The sequence below is a fragment of the Neolamprologus multifasciatus genome, chromosome 6 (genome assembly GCF_963576455.1).
Source record: "Neolamprologus multifasciatus chromosome 6, fNeoMul1.2, whole genome shotgun sequence".
NCBI lineage: Eukaryota > Metazoa > Chordata > Actinopteri > Cichliformes > Cichlidae > Neolamprologus > Neolamprologus multifasciatus.
The window spans coordinates 15,810,538-15,829,614 of record NC_140444.1 but is presented as its reverse complement, the minus strand read 5'-3'; the positions used below and the strand labels follow the sequence as shown (position 1 = coordinate 15,829,614).

Sequence of the window (19,077 nt, the reverse complement as noted above, 5' to 3'; positions counted from 1 at the left end):
ACAATGAGTCACAAATGGACATGAACAATCAAAGGGACCCTGAGAACAACACTCGAGGCCAACGTCTAGTGCAAAAGCACAAATGCAGGATTTACCAAGACCTGAACCCTCTCAGCCATATCATTCTTAAGACTGGCTACAGATACAGACAACAGAATGGAGCAAACGTTAACCACCTCCTCTACATGGATGACCTCAAGCTATATGCCAGCCGCAAATGAGACATCAATTCCCGAGTAAGATCAACAGCAACATCATCGGAATGCCATTCGGACTGGCTAAGTGCAGTCAGGTGGTAAATAAAGAGAAGGAACAGTGAGAAGTGATAGGACTCTCTTATTAGAAAGCAAGATTGAAAATATTGAGGACAGTACTTTAGAATCCCCCAGCAAACTGGAGCCATAGAGAGACTCGTGAGAAACCATGAAATACCTGCAGTGAGTAAGGCCAGTTCTGAGGAGTCAGCTGAATGGAAAGAACAAGATTTGCGTCCAGAAGACTGTTGGGACGACAAAGCTCTATGTTCAGAAGAGTGTAGTGTAGTCTAGGAACAGCAAAGACACTGCGCAAACTCCAAGGCCTCTGGTAGAGGGACTGAGCTTGAAGAATAAAGACAACAGCAGGGCAAGTGGGGACATGCATATGCACACACAGCTCATTACGTCATTCAAGAGATCATTATCTAGAAACTGATTACTTTTGAAAACTGACTACATATCCACTGTATTTTATTGGCTATGGAATGATGGATAATTATGTATTTGGCTGCTAAATGTGCTTACATCATAACCACACATGAAAACTGCTGTCTGATGATTATAATTTGAAGACGTGTCAGCATTTCCTCTTATTGCATGGAAACAAATAATTGAGAAGGACATTCAAAACACACATACACACAGATTTGTAAAAAAAAAAAGAAGAAAAAAAAAGACTCATTTTATTCCAACAATACATTTTTATAATAACAACAGATGTCAGTGAATTTAAAACACCGGGTTACATCAATCAAACCTCCATCTTTAATCAAAGCCTTGGTAAGTATAAAAGCAAAAGCAGGACCAAGCGTTCTCTTCCGAAATTAAAAAACAAACAAAAAAACCCAAACAAAAACAGTTTCTCATTTCTTCGGCACATTAGACTGACTGCAGCCTACTTATTGTCTGCACTGCGCTGTTCAGACATGTTAACATGTCACGTAACATGGCAGTGTGATCAAACTCAACGCTAACTGTGCTACCTTTGAGTATTTTGTGTAAATATTCCACTGGATCGTATCAACACTGGTCATGAGCATTTGAAGACTGGGTATAACAAAGATGTTCAGGGATGAAAGGGGGAGGTAGGGATGTTCATAGGAAACAGTCTTTAAAGAGGAGAGCCTCCAGTTTGCTGTTGGAACACGTCGATTGTATCTTCATCCTCCATTTCTAGCTGCAAAAGAAAAAGACAAGAAAACTTTTTAAATATTAGAAGGAAGTACAAATGCTTTAAAAGGTGGCCAAAGCCACCGTGATGCAACCCACTGGTATGTTAAAAGACTTGACAAACAAGTTATTACTCAGTGAGCTGCGGTATTAACCACAGATCTTACTTCTTTCTGAATGGACTCGATGTTTGTTTCCCAAGCCCATAAACTCATCAAGAAAGTGTTCAACGAGGTCACAGAGGGAGGAAGCCAGGGGCCATTTTCCCACAATCAAAAGTTTTTCAACAAAAGGATTGCTCGCCCTCTGGTGGCCATTAAAATATAAGGCACATCCATGTTGACTACACTTTTTTAAGACTTGAGGCCTGTACTATGAAGCAGGATTTGTACCCATCTCACTAACTTCAGGGTTATTTATTGATATATTCTGAAAGCTGTTCACTTCTTGCTGTTCTGGAGAAGGTTATACTCAAGATAAGAGATAAACAGGTAGAAAACTGCCTACTGAGCACTCACTTTTCTGGAAAAGTATCACCATTCCTGGAAGATCTCCTCAGATCTCCTCCTAAGAAGGTCCAAAAATATTTAATAGGATCTAAAGTTTTTGTCTTTCCCACCTGCTCTTGGGAAGCAGCATAATTTCTGCTTTTTTCCCCCCACTTGTCAACTGCAAGTTCAGAAGATTGTCCTATAAGCATTAATATGCTCCTAAAACATAAGCATATCTAAACATTAACTCAATGAAATAACAATTGTAATCCATCATTTCGTCCTGTGTTTTAATAACAGACCTGTAATACTTGTGTGTAAACCTACACAGTAGTTACAATTGTGTGCTTAACCTCTTCAATTAAAAAAAAATAAATAAATAAAATCATAGCTTTTAATTTATGTTGTGTGTGTGCTGTCACTACAAAGTCCATGTGCATGTTTGGTCATATGTTGTTAATGTCACCCCTTTTATGTGAACGTGCTTGTAGACAGGCTGTTATGAGAATATAACAATACTTAATCTTAATGTATCAGTGTATTCTTGTATCTTACCTGATTTATCACCCAGTGTTTTTACTGTTTTCCGCTAAACATCATAGTAAAAAACATTATGTTCTGCACTGACATGAAGGGAGTACTGCAAACGCAACAAGGAGTTAGATCTGTTCATCACAGCTCATATGCAAACTCTATGCTTTTTCTGTATACAACACTAAGTATTATAAACTCTTTCTCGGTCTAGTTGTAGAACAGATGTAATGCAGAATTACTGCTTCTTTGAGTTTATGAAAGTAAATGGTATATGCTGATAACATATCAGCTGAAATGCAATCTCGGGACTGCAAAAACAAAAAATCAAACCAAAACAAAACAAAAACAAAAAAGGATCATGTTGGCCTGGCCTCCCCCAAACAGCTGATTGGTTTGTGAGTACTGCAGCATAATGCAGTGAGTTTACATGTAGTAACTAATATGAAATGTAAGATCCAGAGAAGCAAGAATGTGAGGACCAAGGGTTATTCAGCCGTAATTCACAATAACGAAAATTGATTCCAAAAGTGCACAAAAACAAGAGCGTGTACACATACCTGCGAAGGTGTGTCTGTTTCATTGATCGGCTGACCGTCAAATCGAAATCGTATTTGCCTCATTGACAGCCCCTGAGTGGAAAAACAAATGTTAACTTTTAAACTTCACAGGGCATTTTTGTGACCGCAGGTTTAAAACACTGGCTGTGAAGTGCAATACCTCCAGTTTCAGGAGAACCTTTGTTGTTCCCCATCTCTCACTACTGACCGCTAAACTTATAAAAAACCTCTTCAAAATTAGATGTAAATAAAGAGGGTGGGATAAAAGGAAATTATGTGGTTAAACTTGCTCCAAGACAATAAGAACAGTAACACACTGACCAAAATTAAATAATACAATATATTACAAAGTTACATATATGAGAAATAGCGCTAACATATATAAATAACACAATTTATAAACATCTAGAATATTACAAAGATTAAATATATATGATTGACATTTTACTCTAATCTGCAAACCTTTATTTTCAGTGCAGAGGACGTGCAAAAAGGGGTAACTATCACACTGTGTACTGCGCATTAGATGGGGAAGGACTGATGTTGCAAACCTATTATGTATAAAGTAGACCATAGGTGTTTTTTAAGACTCTTAACTTTCAGATAAATTTAAGGTTGCCTGGATTCGACCAAACCTTTCCTCCAGGTACCATGTGAGTAATGACAAAATTAAAACAAAGATGTGCTTCTATAGGGCTAAAACAAAGTCAAGATGTGTGTGTGTGTGGGGTGGGGGGAATACATACAAACAATTGGTCTTCATACAGTTAAAGCAAAGAGCCTTGTTACCATAGCTAACAGAAGTTGATGCGTCATCTGATATTTTTGACCATCTGATATACTTAAACATATTATAACATAAGTAAATTAAGCCAATTAATAAAAATACTGGATCAAAACATATACCTTAGTTTTGAATATTTGCCCTAATGGATGTCAAAAGATAGCTTTTCCCCCCCCCCTCCATTTCTGATTTGGCAAGAACCATGTATTTTTAAATGTCAATTTCTTGGTCTCTGGAATAGGGATGACCAATTTTAGATGACCAGCAATACATTTAAAGATACTTATAAGAAACAGTTAAAATTGTGTCCCAGTCTCACCTGCCGTTCACAATAAGCTTTCATCAGTTTGCTGAGAGGAGTGTGCCTTTTGATCTTAAACTGCACCACTGAGCCATCCTGTCCTGCCACCTTCAGGTTGATGTGCTCGTTGTTCTCCGTCTTTACTCCCTCCTAAAGACAAAAAACAAGTTCATAGAAAGTCAAATTATTTAAAAAAAAAAAAAAAAGGGGGGGGGGGAGGTGTGACGATTTACAAGAAACTGCGCCCGCCATTTCAAATTCCGAGTCATAGGTGTCTTGCATATCTCAGCGATACCTCATTGTCTTCAAACAAAAGTTAATTTCACAATACGTGTGTGGATTTACGTTTTCTTTTTTGCTTGTTTTTTAATCCTCCGCGACATCAGCCTGCCTGATGTGCGTAGAGCGAGAGACTAGCGTGGGTACCGAGAGAAATGAGGACTGGATTTACAACTTCAACGTTAGCATTAGCTGTAGGCAACTCAAACAACAATGGCCTTCAATACAACAAGATGCACAGCGGCCTAGCAAGGATTCAAATTATACTACTTATGCTATTAACAAAACCCTTATCTCTTTACCCAGGCGTATGGCTAGCGATTGAGTACAACGGTACCCTTTTTTTTTAAACTTAAGATTCGTTTACACATTACGGCTTTTGCTCAAACGTTTGTTTTGTACCGTTTATGTTGTTCTGTTCTGTCTCAGCGTTAACTCGCTTTTCTTGAACTGGTGCTTAATCTAGTCGGATAACGGACAACTAGATTATTTTCCATTACATGTGCATTACTCATAACGATGGCAAAATTTTAAAGGTGCCGATTAAAAATTATTTTACAGAAAATATAGATTTTCTTTTGAAAACACACCAATGGATCGAGTCGGTTAGCCACGTTAGCTTATTATGCTAACTTCACCCGTTAGCTTCCTAGCAAACACCGTAAAGTTAGCGCATGTTTGAAGCGGTCTTTGGTGTTATACGATTCGGAATAATTGTACGAACTGCTTTCCATCAGTTTACCGTGTACATTCAACTTTGTATGGGCTCTGATTCATTTAAAGTCCAATCCTCACCTTGGCCTTTCCATCTGCCATGGCTGCTGCTGAGGACTGTCTGCCTGCGTCTCGCCTGTTCTGCTGCGGCTGCGCAGTGTAGCGCGCCACTTTGCGTCGGCCGCAATACAGTGTGCGAAGAGCCCGCGTTTCATTTAACAGCAATATAGTTCATGGCTCCAGTATCGTCAAGTTAATAAAAATAAGTAGGCGAAGTTTAGATGGATATAATCTGTGTGTACAGGAACTGTATCTCTAGTTCGTACTCACCATCTGACATTGGAAAATAAATGAATACACCACATGGACTATGTTTGGTTATATTAATGCACTTCACAAACAGCAAACAACAGGATAAAGAACAAAAAAATAAATTTTAAGGAGTATATGATTATGATTTTATTAGGCCCTGGGATATTAATGATTGGCAGAAACATTGATTTTCCAGCATTTTATTTTTTCTACAGTGTATAATCTAGGTTCTATTAAAAAAGTAACTTCCCACCAACAAAATATTATATAGTATTATTTTTTCCACTTTAAATAACAGAGTCTTTTAAAACTACTTCAGCTTGAAACATGTTAAGTTGAACTGATTAATTTTTGTTACCTGCAAACACCATCTGAAATGAGCATCCCTAAATAGGCTGTAGTTCCTCTGTGTCCATATACACCACTGAGTGTTTCCCATGACCACAACTTACAATCAGCAGCAGTGCATAGCTGGTGGCATGGTGTGCAGGTCCCAGGTTCAAACTCAGACTGTTGCAGTCTTTGTTGGAGGCAAACATTTGGGGAATATCAAAATATGGAGATGGACAAGTCAATCATGTCACTGCTTCAACCATATCCAAAATGACTGCTCCTGCAATTGAGGTCATTTTGGATATACAATATTCAAAATGCAATACAATACATTTACTGTTATTGAATTAGAAAGCCACACCCTGCATTATAAACTAAGACAAAAGACTTAAAGGTGGATCTCTCTCACACACATACGATTATCCAACAACATTTATTTCAGTAGCAAAGCAGCCTTGCAGAAAAAAGAAAAGGCAAAATTTTGCTGCTTGCTTTGAATGGCAAAAAGCAGTACCACCTGGTGGGCAACTATAAAAATGAAAAACTGAAGGCGAGTACTCCAAAATAAAACCTTAACATAACGGAATGAATTAGTTAATGTCAAAAATAAATGTAGGATCAAAAATTGTATTTCAATGACTTTCAATGGGACAAAATGTGGCAGTTTTGCATACCTTAGACATTTTTCAAGCTAATTTAAGGACCTGAGATAACAATTCTAAAATTGAAAAACATTCAGTTGCATTTACACTGATTTTGAACACTGAAAAAACAAACAAACAAAAACAAAAAAACAGAGTCATGTTAAAAGGTGTAACATAAATAAAATCCATCCCAGTCTTTATTTATCCATGCACAGAAGTAGTTGTTCAAAAATGCAATGACAAGGTAATTTAACAATATGACAAATAAATAAACTTATAAGAAATATGTAGAGAACCTCCAGCACACATAACTCCAAGAAGATAGAGATAAAGAGGTCACAATTCTGTATGAACACATGTAAAGTTACCCAATGGTTAGGCCTTGACCTATGGCCACCGTTTCTTCTAACAGGAATTAAATTTCCTTGTTAAGCCCATCTCTAGTTTGCTAAATAATGTAACATTTATAACAAGTCTGTATGACTATTTGGTAACATTAAAGACTCTGAAAAGCGCACTAACTTGTTAATCTATTAATACAATACTCAAAGTATCTATTAAGAAGGGGTATGCAGAATACAGCTGACAACTGCATCACCATACATTACGTTAGGAGTTGTGATAGCTTCCTCACTAACCAAAATAAATACATTCATGACAATAAATACTGAAATACTAAAAAAAAAACATAAGTGGTGAGTATAAGAGGCTGAGCTGTGATTTCCTGTAAAACCCAGAAGAAGAAAAGTATTCAGTTGTAGTTTTGAGCCAGACTGGAAGTGACCAATTTCCAATCAGCCAATATTGGAGTGATTTTTCAGAAATAGAGGGGCTCTTGTTTGCTTCAGCCTGTCTCAACTGTAAAAATCTTACATAGTCATCAAGAAATCACGTGAAACTCCGATTGTGATCACCCGTTCATACAACCACAGTTTCATAATCATTTTAACCTCTATGCAAGACTGCCGTTTTCAAAAGTGCAACTATTCTCCAATAAAACAGAGACACAAATAGGAACATTAAAATTATATCAAAAGGGTACTAAAAAATTGAAAGCACGACAATATTTAAAATTCACCAAACAACCACCATTAGCATTCAGACAGTTCATTTTGTTAGTTACTGCATCACACTGACTACCTCTGGTATCATAATAAAATTACTGTATTTGTGCTACATCAGCAGACCATCTTCAACTCTCTGAAATCCAACAACGTTTATCAAATATTCAAACTCTGCCTGAAAGCTTTAATATTTTGCTTTCCTTTGACCATAGCAGAACACTGAAAGCCAAATCGTTCAAGTAGTCTTATAGCGATCAGCCTACAGAGCTATAGAGCTCCCCATTTATCAACAGGTGGAAAATCATTCACCTCCCCCACTTCTGTGAATGGCTGGTCTCCCAGCGTGAATCCCAATTTATATCTCATCCGGACCTTTTCCTGCAAGACATAAAAGCAGAACATTTCAGTTAAGGATCACACTGAGCCATTAACCATTATTTTCTCATATTGATTGACAAGGAAGACAGGAAAAGACGTTTCACTGTGCTTTACTGAATGAACAGCTCAACTGAGTAAGCGCTCTGTCAATAAATAAATGCTTAAATGCATGGACACCAGAAAAGCTCAAGGCTGAGCTTTACCTTGAGAGGATTGGCAAGCAGCATGATCTGAGTGATGGCAGCAGGGGGAAGTATTGGGTTAAAAGAGGCCAGCTCTGTCCCCGAGGGTGGCTGCAGTTTTACTTTCATCGTCTGGAGAATTGGCAGAAGAGACATCCACATACATCAAACACAAGCTGCATCCCACCCGAATTCAATTTTTACTCAAAAATCTAATCTCATGATGGAGGAACAGTGTTACGTATGCACGTCATGTTTTACCCTGGGCACAGCAGCCTGCAGAACAATGTTCTTCACCGGCTGAGTGGCTGTGTTAAGCATGGACGCCACCATCACCAGCACATCCGGCCTGCCTGGTGGAAAGTCGGTGGCGAAATGCAGCAGAACGCGAACACCATTTTTATCATAAGCTGTCACTGGGCACACTTTACCTAAAAGTGTAGGTAGCGCAAAGAAAAAGAATAAACAGATTACTTCATAAACTCATAAGCCAGTACACACGACCCTCAACACAGTCATTTGAGTCAGCTAGAAGAGATTCCTGCTTTCATGCACATCGTTCCTTTCGTGCATGCTGCGATGCTTAATTTCAGACCACAGTAAGAAGATAAAACTAACAGTATTAGTAAGTTTTTCACTGTCACCAGTAATGACCATATGTTCATTTTCTCATATCTAACAATTATGTTTTGACAAAAAACACCTGGAGGTCAGTGAACCATCTGCAGTACACAGGCACAAATGTGTTGATTATTCTCTCTACAGGATTTTCTATCGAAGTAGATAGATGGTCAAATAGCAGCCAACATTTCAAATTACTGGTTGGCAAAACAAAAATGTCCTAATAAAAACAAAATACATCTTCACATTTTGAGAACATAAAGCTTTTTTTGAACAGCTATTACACTGGTCCTTTTCAGTGAAAATCTACTTCAGAAATATATATTTCCAATAGGTTTTAAGCACTTAAAATAGTGTTAAGTGCTTAAAAGAGTAAACACCATTTTTCCATCACTGAAAACCTTCAGAAAGACATCAGATGATCTGGTTTGACCTTAAATTAATCTTGTCAAGGACCCTGAGCATACAGTCCAATGGGCTACAAAAACCTTCACTTAAACATATAGTTTATCTATATATAGTCACATATAGATAAACATATAGTCAGTAAAGACCACTTGGTGAACTCACTTGGCTTAATGGTATCAAGAGGGACAAATACATTGGCCAGGGACACCTCTTGTCCTCTACCTGGACTTGACTGGCTCAGGGGTAGAACAGGGGACAGAGAGCGCAACAGAGGGCTGTCATCTGCCTGACTCTTGATAGACAGAGGAGCAGACCATGCATGTATTCCTTCTGATATAATTTGGGTGGATGTGGCTTCAAGACTGAAAGACAAAGGGCAAAGAAAATGTTTGGAAAAAAAAAACACATTTTTTGTAATTTTGCCTCAGTACACCACCACAGTGGCGTTTAACATTCCACAATCAAAATGTGATTTAAGTGCAGACTGATAAATTGGATTTGGTGAGTTTAACAAAAGTACTACAACTTATACAAAGCCCCCTATTTTCAGAGACTCAACTGTAATTGGACAAGTGACTAACAAGTAGTTTCTGGGCCAGATTAAGTCTGTCTCCTCATTTTTTCAATGCAAATTAAACAAAAGATCTGAAGCGCCGAACTTGTTGCTATTGACTGGTAATCTCAATCCGAGTCCCAAAGAGAGTTTGATGCAAGCGAGGGAGGACATCCTTAACAAATGAACAACCTGACAAGATCAAATAAAAATTAATGCACTGTCATTCACCAAAACAATTGAAAGACCACAGAAGACAAATGAAAATAACTTTACAACATCTAACCAGCACACTGGTACGTGGTTCGAAGGTGGTCCTGGGAGTTTCACATTTGCATGCTCTTCCAGAGTCTGCGTGGGTTTTCTCTGGGTACTCCAGCTTCCTCACAGTCCAAAAGCATGCAGTTAGTAGGGTTAGGTTAACTGGTGATTTTAAATTGTCCAGAGTTGTGAATGTGTGCAAATGGTTGTCTGCCTCTGTGTTAGTCCTGTGACGGACTGGTAACCTGCCTCTTATCCTATGGCAGCTGGGATAGGTTTCTTACATTTAAAATGATGTTAGTTTGTCCAATTATCTTTGAGTCTCTGAAAAAAGGGGGGGGGGTACTACTATGTATAAAAATTTGTGAAAATCCTAAACAGTTACGGCCATGCTTTTATTGAATGTCTTAAATTAAAAGCTGTAAGTTGGCACTTCACTGATTTAAAATACATTGCGACAGTGTGCAGAAACTGTGTCAGTGTCTAAGTATTAGACTACTTATGGACCCATATGTATAAAACAACATGTAGTAAATATTCAGCACACCAGTTGTACTGTAGAGAGAAATTATGAGATTATAAATATTTATCCTCTACTTGGGAAATCCTTTTGTTACATCAGTTGAAGTAATGACTATCATTATTTGGCACATGTGTATAGCATGTGGTATGAAAGACTTTCTCTGCTTTATTGTAGCTGTGCAACTGAACTAGCCTGTCAAAGAACAAAAAACACACAACACTGTTCCTATAACACTTCTGCTTGAAACACTTCTGGAAATGCTAGGGTAAATAATCAATAGTGGAATCCAAAAGCATTTGACTGTAGCACAAACACATTTGAACCATTAGCAGATGATTAAATACCATCTTTAAAATTGATTAAGAGACATAGTCTAAATGGAATGAAGAATTTGCACCATTTACTGAGGTTTCTTTATAAAAAATAAATAAATAAAAATAGGATGTGTGAAAGTGTACAGATGGAGTGACCCAGTCTACAGAATTTTACACAACAGCACATGTATTACTCACCTATTATTGTTGCCCAGATCCAGCAAGGTGAGATCTTGTAGGATCTGACCTGGAGAAAGCGATGGAGAGTGGAAGCCCAAAGTCGAAGTTGAAATTAGTTGAGGGGTGATATTGGCGGCTGAGGGAGCAGATGAGGTCAAGCTGAATGACTGAGGAGGAGCAGCTGGAGCCACGGTGGTCAATATAGAACTGAAGGGTTGTGGGGATATGACTGATGTTGTTGAAATGGATGTTGTTGAAAGGGATGTTGTAGAAGCCAGAGGTGTAGAAAAGACAGGGCCAGTGAAGTTTAAGGAAGAAGCTGGTGTATAAGTCTTGGAAGGATTAGCTGGGGCTCCTGTTGTAGAGAGGGCATCCAGAAAGAGAGAAGGCGTAGAAAACACAGGAACTGTGGGTAAAGTGTCAAAAAGATCCAAATCTTGACTGGAATCCTGGAAATCAAGGGAGTAAAAACACTTCTAACCAACAAGGCAATACTTAAAATGACTTTAAATTAATTCACTTAAATACCTGTGTAGATGGCAACGGATTGCTTGGGTTTCCATGTGTTGATTTATTAAGCTCAGTAATAGGTTCATTGAGGCCTGTAAATAAAAACAATTGTGACAGAATTTGCATCAAAATCTATAAATTCTGATACAATTGTTAAACGGGACCCATTATTTTGATATTTAACTCCAAATTTTCATTGTTGGACCACAGTAGCACTGCATAATATACAGTTTAGCTTTGTTAAATTTGTACAGGCTCACGGTACAGGCCAAAGTTCATACACTACCTGAAACAAAATAGTTTCCAACTCACTTATCAACCAACTTCCATGAGTGTTTAGAGCAGTCTGATGCCTGCGTTTTTGGCTCATGTATCAGCACTGTGAAAATACAACTATAGAAGAAGGTACTTTTGGCTGCTCCTTTGTTTCCTAAGGGGTCACACGCTTGTGTTGGATTTGATGCAACCTTCCCATTTATCCAGGCTTGGGACCTGCACTAGAAGTACACTAGCTTGGGACCCTAGTCTCAAATCATGAGTCTTAAGATAAATGTGTTAACCACTATACTATGGATGCACTATAGCAACAATACACAGTAATACAAAAAAAAAGAAAAGAAAAGAAAAGAAAAGCGTAATAGGTCCTCTTTAACATTCAGTTCCAAAATTAAAAAATAAATCAGTGTGATTAATCCACATCATGCTGAATGTTACCTAAAGACAGCAGCTCTTCATCCAGCAGTGACAGTGCTGTGGAGGGTACGTTAACACTCTGGGACGGTGGGTCAGTGGCAGCTGATCCACACAACAGGTCAGCAGGAAATGACTGCGAAGATGCTGGAGGTTGCTGCTCAGATGCAGAGGAGCTCTGGATGTCCAGACCCACCAGATCAATCAAAATCTCTGATTGATTTGTGCTTCCAGTGCCTATCAGATACAGTATGTAAATGCACTCAAAGCAGTAGTACTGTCAGTCTTCACCAATAAAACTTCCCCTAAAAATAATACTGACACCAAACCTTGCTTGTAAACAGTACACGCCATTCCAATACGCACAAAGGCCATTCACTTAAAAGTGTTATTCCTTTCTCAGGTTAGACTGGATATCCACTCTTAAGATTATCCTTATGTGTACTTTACACATTATAACATATTTTAAAAAAACATGGTAGACGGGATTCTCAGCAAATTCCTGCGTCAAACGCAATAAGCTTTCACTGTGGCCACGCAAGTGCTGACTGCATTAATCAGTTTTGACAGGCACAACACTAAAGTCAATACCACATACACCCCACTGAGAACATGTCACAAACCACCATGCCAAATGGTAGAATAGTTAGGAACTGTTCTCTCTGATTAGAATGACCTACACTTCAAATTTACCTGCACTGACTGACGTTTGTGTTTGGCGTCCTCCAGTCTCTCCATTCATGGTTTGTCTTTCCACAATCTTCTTATATAAATTAATAACCTGAGAGAGGTCATCATTGGCCTGCAAGATGTCTCCTAACATGTGAATTTCAAAATAAATTAGACCAGGGTGAGATTTAATATAACCATGAGAAGACAAGTGAAGACACTGACAATTTACAAACTGTGAGCAGAATGATTTTGAAGAAAACTGAGCAAGACATTTCAGCAGAATAAACATATCAAATATTTTATTACCCAAACTACTGTCATTATCCTCGGTCTCAGTAGCAAGCTGAACTACCGTTTGCCTGAGTTTGTCACAATCACCATACAGCTCCTGGAAAACAATGAAAAAGTAATCATTATTTAAAAAGGGACTAAACTAAAAAAATAATAACAATAACAATAAAAATAAATAAAATAAGTTTAGAATTTCAAACTAATTCAGAAACTATTCATAGGGGATTATAAATTGCTTCTAGTACGGTCCAAATTAAAATGCCCAGAATTACCTCCAACTGCTTAAGGGTTGTATGGGAAACATTTGGAATTTTCTATTAGTATTTCCAGAAAGGTCAACTAATGATAGACAGATTAATTTTTTCAAAAAGGTCATTTGAATCTTAGCCAGTAAATAACGAACCCTAATAAGCTCCCTGTCTGCGTCTGTGGAGTCTTCTGGGTTGAAATGTGCAAGCATCTCATTAAGTAGTTTGACGCTGTTGTTCACCGCCTCCAGTGTGCTTTTTTGCTTTGTTGCTTTCTGTGTTCTCACCTCATCCTGAAAAAGAAAAACTACATTTGTTAGTATTTGTTGATCAGACTCGTTATTCCTGATGTAAGGAGGTAAAATGTCTCCAAAAGAGAGCAGCCAGAGGTCCGACTTAATTCATACTCAAATATTACAACAAAAACATTTCATCTGACATTGACACACCTCCTTGACCATGTTCTTGATGAGCCTGTTAGCCTCTTGCAGATCTTCTGGCTTTTTGCTCTTCAGCAGTTCTGCTAATCTCTGCAGAGAGATAGGAGAACTACTAGATCAACTGCTGTGAACCCAAAGTAAACACCCACACACCTACCTGTAAACCCAATCTATTTGTAGCAACCAACGAGCTAGTTAAGCAACATCATAAATGTACAAAGTTGGTCTTTATTTCTGTGAAACGCCACAATGGAAATCACGATGCAAGAGTGAGAAAGGATTTTGAACAAAAACAAAGAGGCAGCCATGAGAGATTCTCTTCGTTTGTTCTTTTGGAGTGTTTCGATTTTAAGTATCTAGTGAGAAAATCCAATAATCAAAGTTTCCTATTCAAGCATGAAAACGGCATAAAGGTATTGGCAAGAACAGACTGAAAAGCCATCAGCCGGAATCTGTTGGCTGAGCTGCTGAAGACAAACGGCCAGTATTTCAGGGCTTCAGTTGGGATATCGGCCAAAGCTTGTGAAGTTAATGTCATCAGATAGTAAGTGAAGCATAACAGGCCTTGGCCTTGGGAAAAGAAGCTAGCTCACAGCTGTCACAAAGCAAAGATTATTCAAAATCTGTTCTGAAAGCATTAGACTTTTTTCACTGAACTTTATCCATATCTCTGAAGTATTTTTAAACGGTTTCTCTGACTGCCCAAGGCTACGCTAACTGTGTTCTGCCTGTAGCTTTGTATTTAAGTGCATATATCAGAATGGTTCTCATGTAACTCTGGCAATTTATGACCACAGATAATCTCAACTCACGGTTATGCCATACATATTTAATAGTGTTAATTACTGCATTATTCAACGACTAATTTCTTTGACCATTGATCTTCACATCGCACTTTTATTTTGAGTAGAAGCTGGAATCAGGAAGTTCTAGTTGACAACCAGTGCTTAATTGCCCAATCCATTGGAATCATTAGCCTGTGAGCTTAATCATTTTACCAGTGCTTGCTGTTTTTGCTGTTAATTGCAAAAGAAATATTAAGTTCAGAACTGCTGCATTTTTGCACACCTGAGTCACATACAAGTCTTTCTTAGTATAGTTTCTGCAGTGTGGCCATAATACGAAGACTGAGTGGTACTGAAAACCTGCGTAGGCATACTTATTTTCAGCACAGAAAGAAAAGAATATGAATCAATAGGTCAACTGAACTACAAACAAGACCTATAACATCATTAGGATCAGCACAATCTTGTCATTCTTCATCCCTATGCCACACCTTTAAAGTTTCGGGGGTGCATAATGCATAGTTGAGATGCTACTGCGTTGACAAAATGCACCAACATAAATCCAGACATATAAACACCTCTCAGTGTGCAACAAAAGGTGTTTGCAGGGCCACATTTCTTCCATGATGACTCATATAGCCACTGACTCCTAAGCTACCAAATGAGCTCTATCCTGAAATGCACTATTGTACTATTATCTTCTTGAGGTATAAGTGATATACCATCTTAAATAATGCCGAATAACCTATAATTAAAAACCTATATCCGTAACAGAGACGGGAGAAGTGAAAACGAGAATTGCAGTTAATGAGAAGCGGCATTCACACAATATCCTAATATAGTTTCTCTTACTTTGCTCTTCTTCTCATCCTCAAACACAGGATTCTTGGGTCGTGGAGAAGGTGATGGTATTAATGTGGCATCAAGAGGAATTTCTGGGTCAGCTAAAACAATACCTAAAAATAAAAACAGGTAGCTATTGTACTTTGGTAAAGACAGCTCTAGGACTTCATAGCACAATGCACGCTGTGATTTTTGGATTTTACTGTGATCAGTTCATAATGTTTAAATTTCACTCAGTATATTTAATCATTTTTGAAGCTGTGTATGTCTCACCCTGTAATTTCAGCATCTGATATGCTTCAGCAATCTTTGTTTCATCTGGCAGAGACACTGTCCAACTATACAGCATCTCTATCACTTTTTTCTTCACTTGTTCTGACACTTTATCTCCCAGGTACTAAAAAAAGATGTAGATGAACTGCTTAATAAAGGAAAACAACAACTCAAAGTATGATGTTGTCTGCAAATGTAAAACATTTGGTACTTACTTTGGGTGAAACCACCTTAATTAATTCATTCAAAAACTTAAATTTCCCAACTTCGTTGTGAAACCTTCGCCCACAATTCTTCATACAAGCTTCAAGAACCTGCAAAAACAAAAACAAGCTCAAAAAATATTATGTAAAAAAAACAAAACAAACAAGTATCTTTACTAATATCAGAATGAAAAACACAGTGAAATAAATCCACCACACACCGTTAATGCTTGCATTGCTTCCCATTCCTGTGGTGACTGAATCTTGTATGCCAACAGTCTGACAGATATCTGCGGACTGAAAATATGCCAGAAAAGCAATTCAAACAATGCAATGCAAACTCAATAATGTAAGAAATACAAAGGCTTGTGTGTTTACCACAAGGAGGGGACACACGATTTGATTATGAGTGTAGGGAGAGGCTGGGGTTATTAAATGTACGCGGCCGTACCCTTCTAGCTCCTTATTGATTTGATCACAGAAACTCATAATATACTCCCAGTCTTCCTGCCGGTTTGAAGGGTTAGTGGCTTTGTCTGAAACAGAAAATATAAAATCTCATGAACATACAACTCTGACAGCTTCTTTGGTGCCTTTGGTTCACCTAAATCCAAGGTCAGCCACTGAAGACTACAGATTTGTTTACTACCAAGAATCCAATCAGCCCTCCAGCATCGAGCTCCCTCCATTCTCAGACCACCTTACGAACAATTCAGGCAGTTGTTCAAAGATATTCAGCTTAATGTGAATTCACTCTTACTAAACCGCAAGACACTTTACTGATCCTGTTTATGTCTGTTGTTTTCAGATTGTGTTAAACTTCGGTTAAAGCCTAAAGGTGTTTCAGAAAGCAAACGTATAAGTGCATTGTGGAGACCCAGTTTAATACAAAACACTCATATCTTTCTAGGCATACCAACTATAACCACCGGAAACGAATAATAATAATAATTCAAAAAGGGTTAATATTTGTCGTGTATCAACCATCAGTTGACAGCAGCTGACCGTGCTAACCTCTTGTGACAACACAGATGAATTAGCATGGTAAATTCCAAAAGCAGTTGTGTCATACGAGTGCAACTAATATTTAGCACAACCAAGTTAACGTAGAGCATACGCGACTACTTCTGTCAGGAATAAATAGCAGGGGAAAAGAGTTTAAATATATACTTACTAAGCCAAGACTCCAATGATTCGCCATAGTCCGCCATATTTGTACAAACAACGCGTGACTTCTGCTGCCTTCACGTGCTTCCGGATAAATGGGACACTGCGCTCCCTGCTTCAAACTGTATGTATTTGTAAAATCTACATTTCTACCCTACCATCATGTGATGACTTGAAAACATTTTTTTAGACAGCATAATATTTTAATGTCTCAGCTTTTTGTGTATTTGTGCGTTTATATGTCTTTTTTGTCACAAAAAGCATGCAGCTGAGATCAGAAATTTATGAATGTCGTAACTTTGATTTTCAATTCATTCTTTTGAACCACGCTGCTTTTGCTGTACAGTCACTGCAGTGGAACGACTTTACATTATACACTATTAATACCTAAGAAAGAAAAAAAGGACTGGGGGCACAAGAGTGAATTCATTTAAATTTTTCCTCTCAGCAACTTTATACATACATAGTGTATGCATTTAGAGACTTAGACTTAGAGCTTTTTATTGTCATTGTGCAGTTTCTTGCACAGCAAAATTGGGTAGCTGAACCACAAAAGTGCTAAAGTAAGAAGAAGAGAAACCAATATACAACGAAGGCGGAAAATAAATAAATAAATAATTAATTAAATAAATAGCATAAAATAAAATAAAAAAAACAGTGTATATGTATGCATATGTGATAGAGGTGGGAATCACCATACATCCCACGATACGATATTATCACAATACTTAACGCACGACACAATATTATTGCAATTTTTAAAAATATTTTGCGATATTCAGATTCTGTACATAAAGGTAAACTTTATCAATATTCATTTTATCTAATATCAAAGTCTCACACTCAGTCTTTGTCTCATTTCAGTCAGTTTTATTGTTGACAAACTGAACGGTTTGTATTTCAGTCTAGTCCAACTTAATTGAATGCAACCATCTGGTACAATGATAGCTATTCTGAACTATGCAATTTATGAAAACTATGCAGCCCATTCAGCAACTGAAGAATTTGAAAGTAAATTAAAACAAAATATAATTTTACATGAAATAAAAAAGTTTTAAACTTAATTAAAATAAAACTTGTCTTAAATTAAAATAAGTAAACAGTCATGTTTATTGCTGCCAAAAAACAAGTTAAACACATTTGGACAGTGAAGGAATGTCAGGATTCTTGCTCAGAAAAAGGAGCTGATCAACATGCTCTGAAGTCAGAGCATGTTCCAGTCCACAAAAACTTTTTGTGTAACAAAATATCGATTTCTGCTGTCCCTGTATCGATACATTATTAGCAAACAAAATATCACGATACTACACAGTATCGATTTTTTCCCCCACCCCTAATATGTGAGTGGAACTATACATGGTGTATGTGTAGGAAACATTGAAACAGACTGGGACCAAAATAATTGCACATGAGCCAAAAATATTACACAGAACAGAAAGACTGAGATATTGCACATAGATGATCAACAGCAGTGTCAGGGTGGATGTGTTGGGGAAGTCTTTACACACTCTTAGTTTGCATTAAGAGTTCTGACAGCCCACGGGAAGAAGCTATCTTTTAGTCTGTTGGTTTTGCACCTGATGGATCTGAGCCTTTTTCCAGAGGGCAGGATGTTGAAGAGGTGGTGGTTAGGATGGAGGTGGTCCTTTATAATTGCCCTGGCTCTGGAGAGACATCTTCTTGTCAGCTGTTGTGCAACCAGCGTACCACACAGGGATGGCATGCACCAGCACACTCTTGATAGTGGCATGGTAGAAGGACACTAGGAGTTCAGTCTGCAGCCTGTTCCATCTCAGAACCCTCAAGAAATGAAGGCGCTGCTGGGCTTTCTTTACTAGGGCTGATGTGTTTGTAGACCAGGATAGGTCCTCGGATATGTGGGTGCCGAGGAACTTAAAGGAGGACACCCTCCATATATACTCCATTTATACAGGCTTTCTTAAATATTTTAATACGTGGTGCTAAAGGTTCTATATTGTTTTTAAATGTGACAAGGCTAAGGCCTACTAAGTTCTCGTTAGTAATCATGATTGACTGGTATTTTCTCTTTGTCAGCACAGAAAGGATTTGTTTGACAGCATTCACATGACCAATA

At 37.9% G+C, this 19,077-nt stretch overlaps 2 protein-coding genes across 3 annotated transcripts; both read right to left on the bottom strand.

The window, feature by feature from the left end:
- Positions 1–938: 938 nt before the first annotated feature.
- On the bottom strand, positions 939–5,300 carry LOC146516704 (small ubiquitin-related modifier 2-like). Its single transcript, XM_085163808.1, has 4 exons — positions 5,169–5,300; positions 4,113–4,244; positions 3,010–3,081; positions 939–1,434 (listed from the first exon to the last, which is right to left on the bottom strand). The coding sequence occupies exons 1-4, from the start codon at positions 5,187–5,189 to the stop codon at positions 1,369–1,371; spliced, it is 291 nt and encodes a 96-aa protein (XP_085019934.1). The 5' UTR covers positions 5,190–5,300; the 3' UTR covers positions 939–1,368.
- Positions 5,301–5,877: 577 nt separating this feature from the next.
- Positions 5,878–17,097, bottom strand: gga3a (golgi associated, gamma adaptin ear containing, ARF binding protein 3a). Of its 2 annotated transcripts, none has more exons than XM_085163788.1 (17): positions 16,990–17,097; positions 16,267–16,351; positions 16,037–16,112; positions 15,828–15,926; positions 15,613–15,736; positions 15,349–15,452; positions 13,721–13,801; positions 13,427–13,564; positions 13,039–13,120; positions 12,754–12,876; positions 12,085–12,297; positions 11,389–11,462; positions 10,879–11,336; positions 9,192–9,391; positions 8,262–8,431; positions 8,022–8,132; positions 5,878–7,818 (listed from the first exon to the last, which is right to left on the bottom strand). In XM_085163788.1, the coding sequence occupies exons 1-17, from the start codon at positions 17,024–17,026 to the stop codon at positions 7,708–7,710; spliced, it is 2,286 nt and encodes a 761-aa protein (XP_085019914.1). In that variant the 5' UTR covers positions 17,027–17,097; the 3' UTR covers positions 5,878–7,707. The 2 variants fall into 2 exon arrangements, with proteins under 2 accessions (XP_085019914.1, XP_085019915.1); XM_085163789.1 differs by having other exon boundaries at positions 10,879–11,309.
- Positions 17,098–19,077: the final 1,980 nt, after the last annotated feature.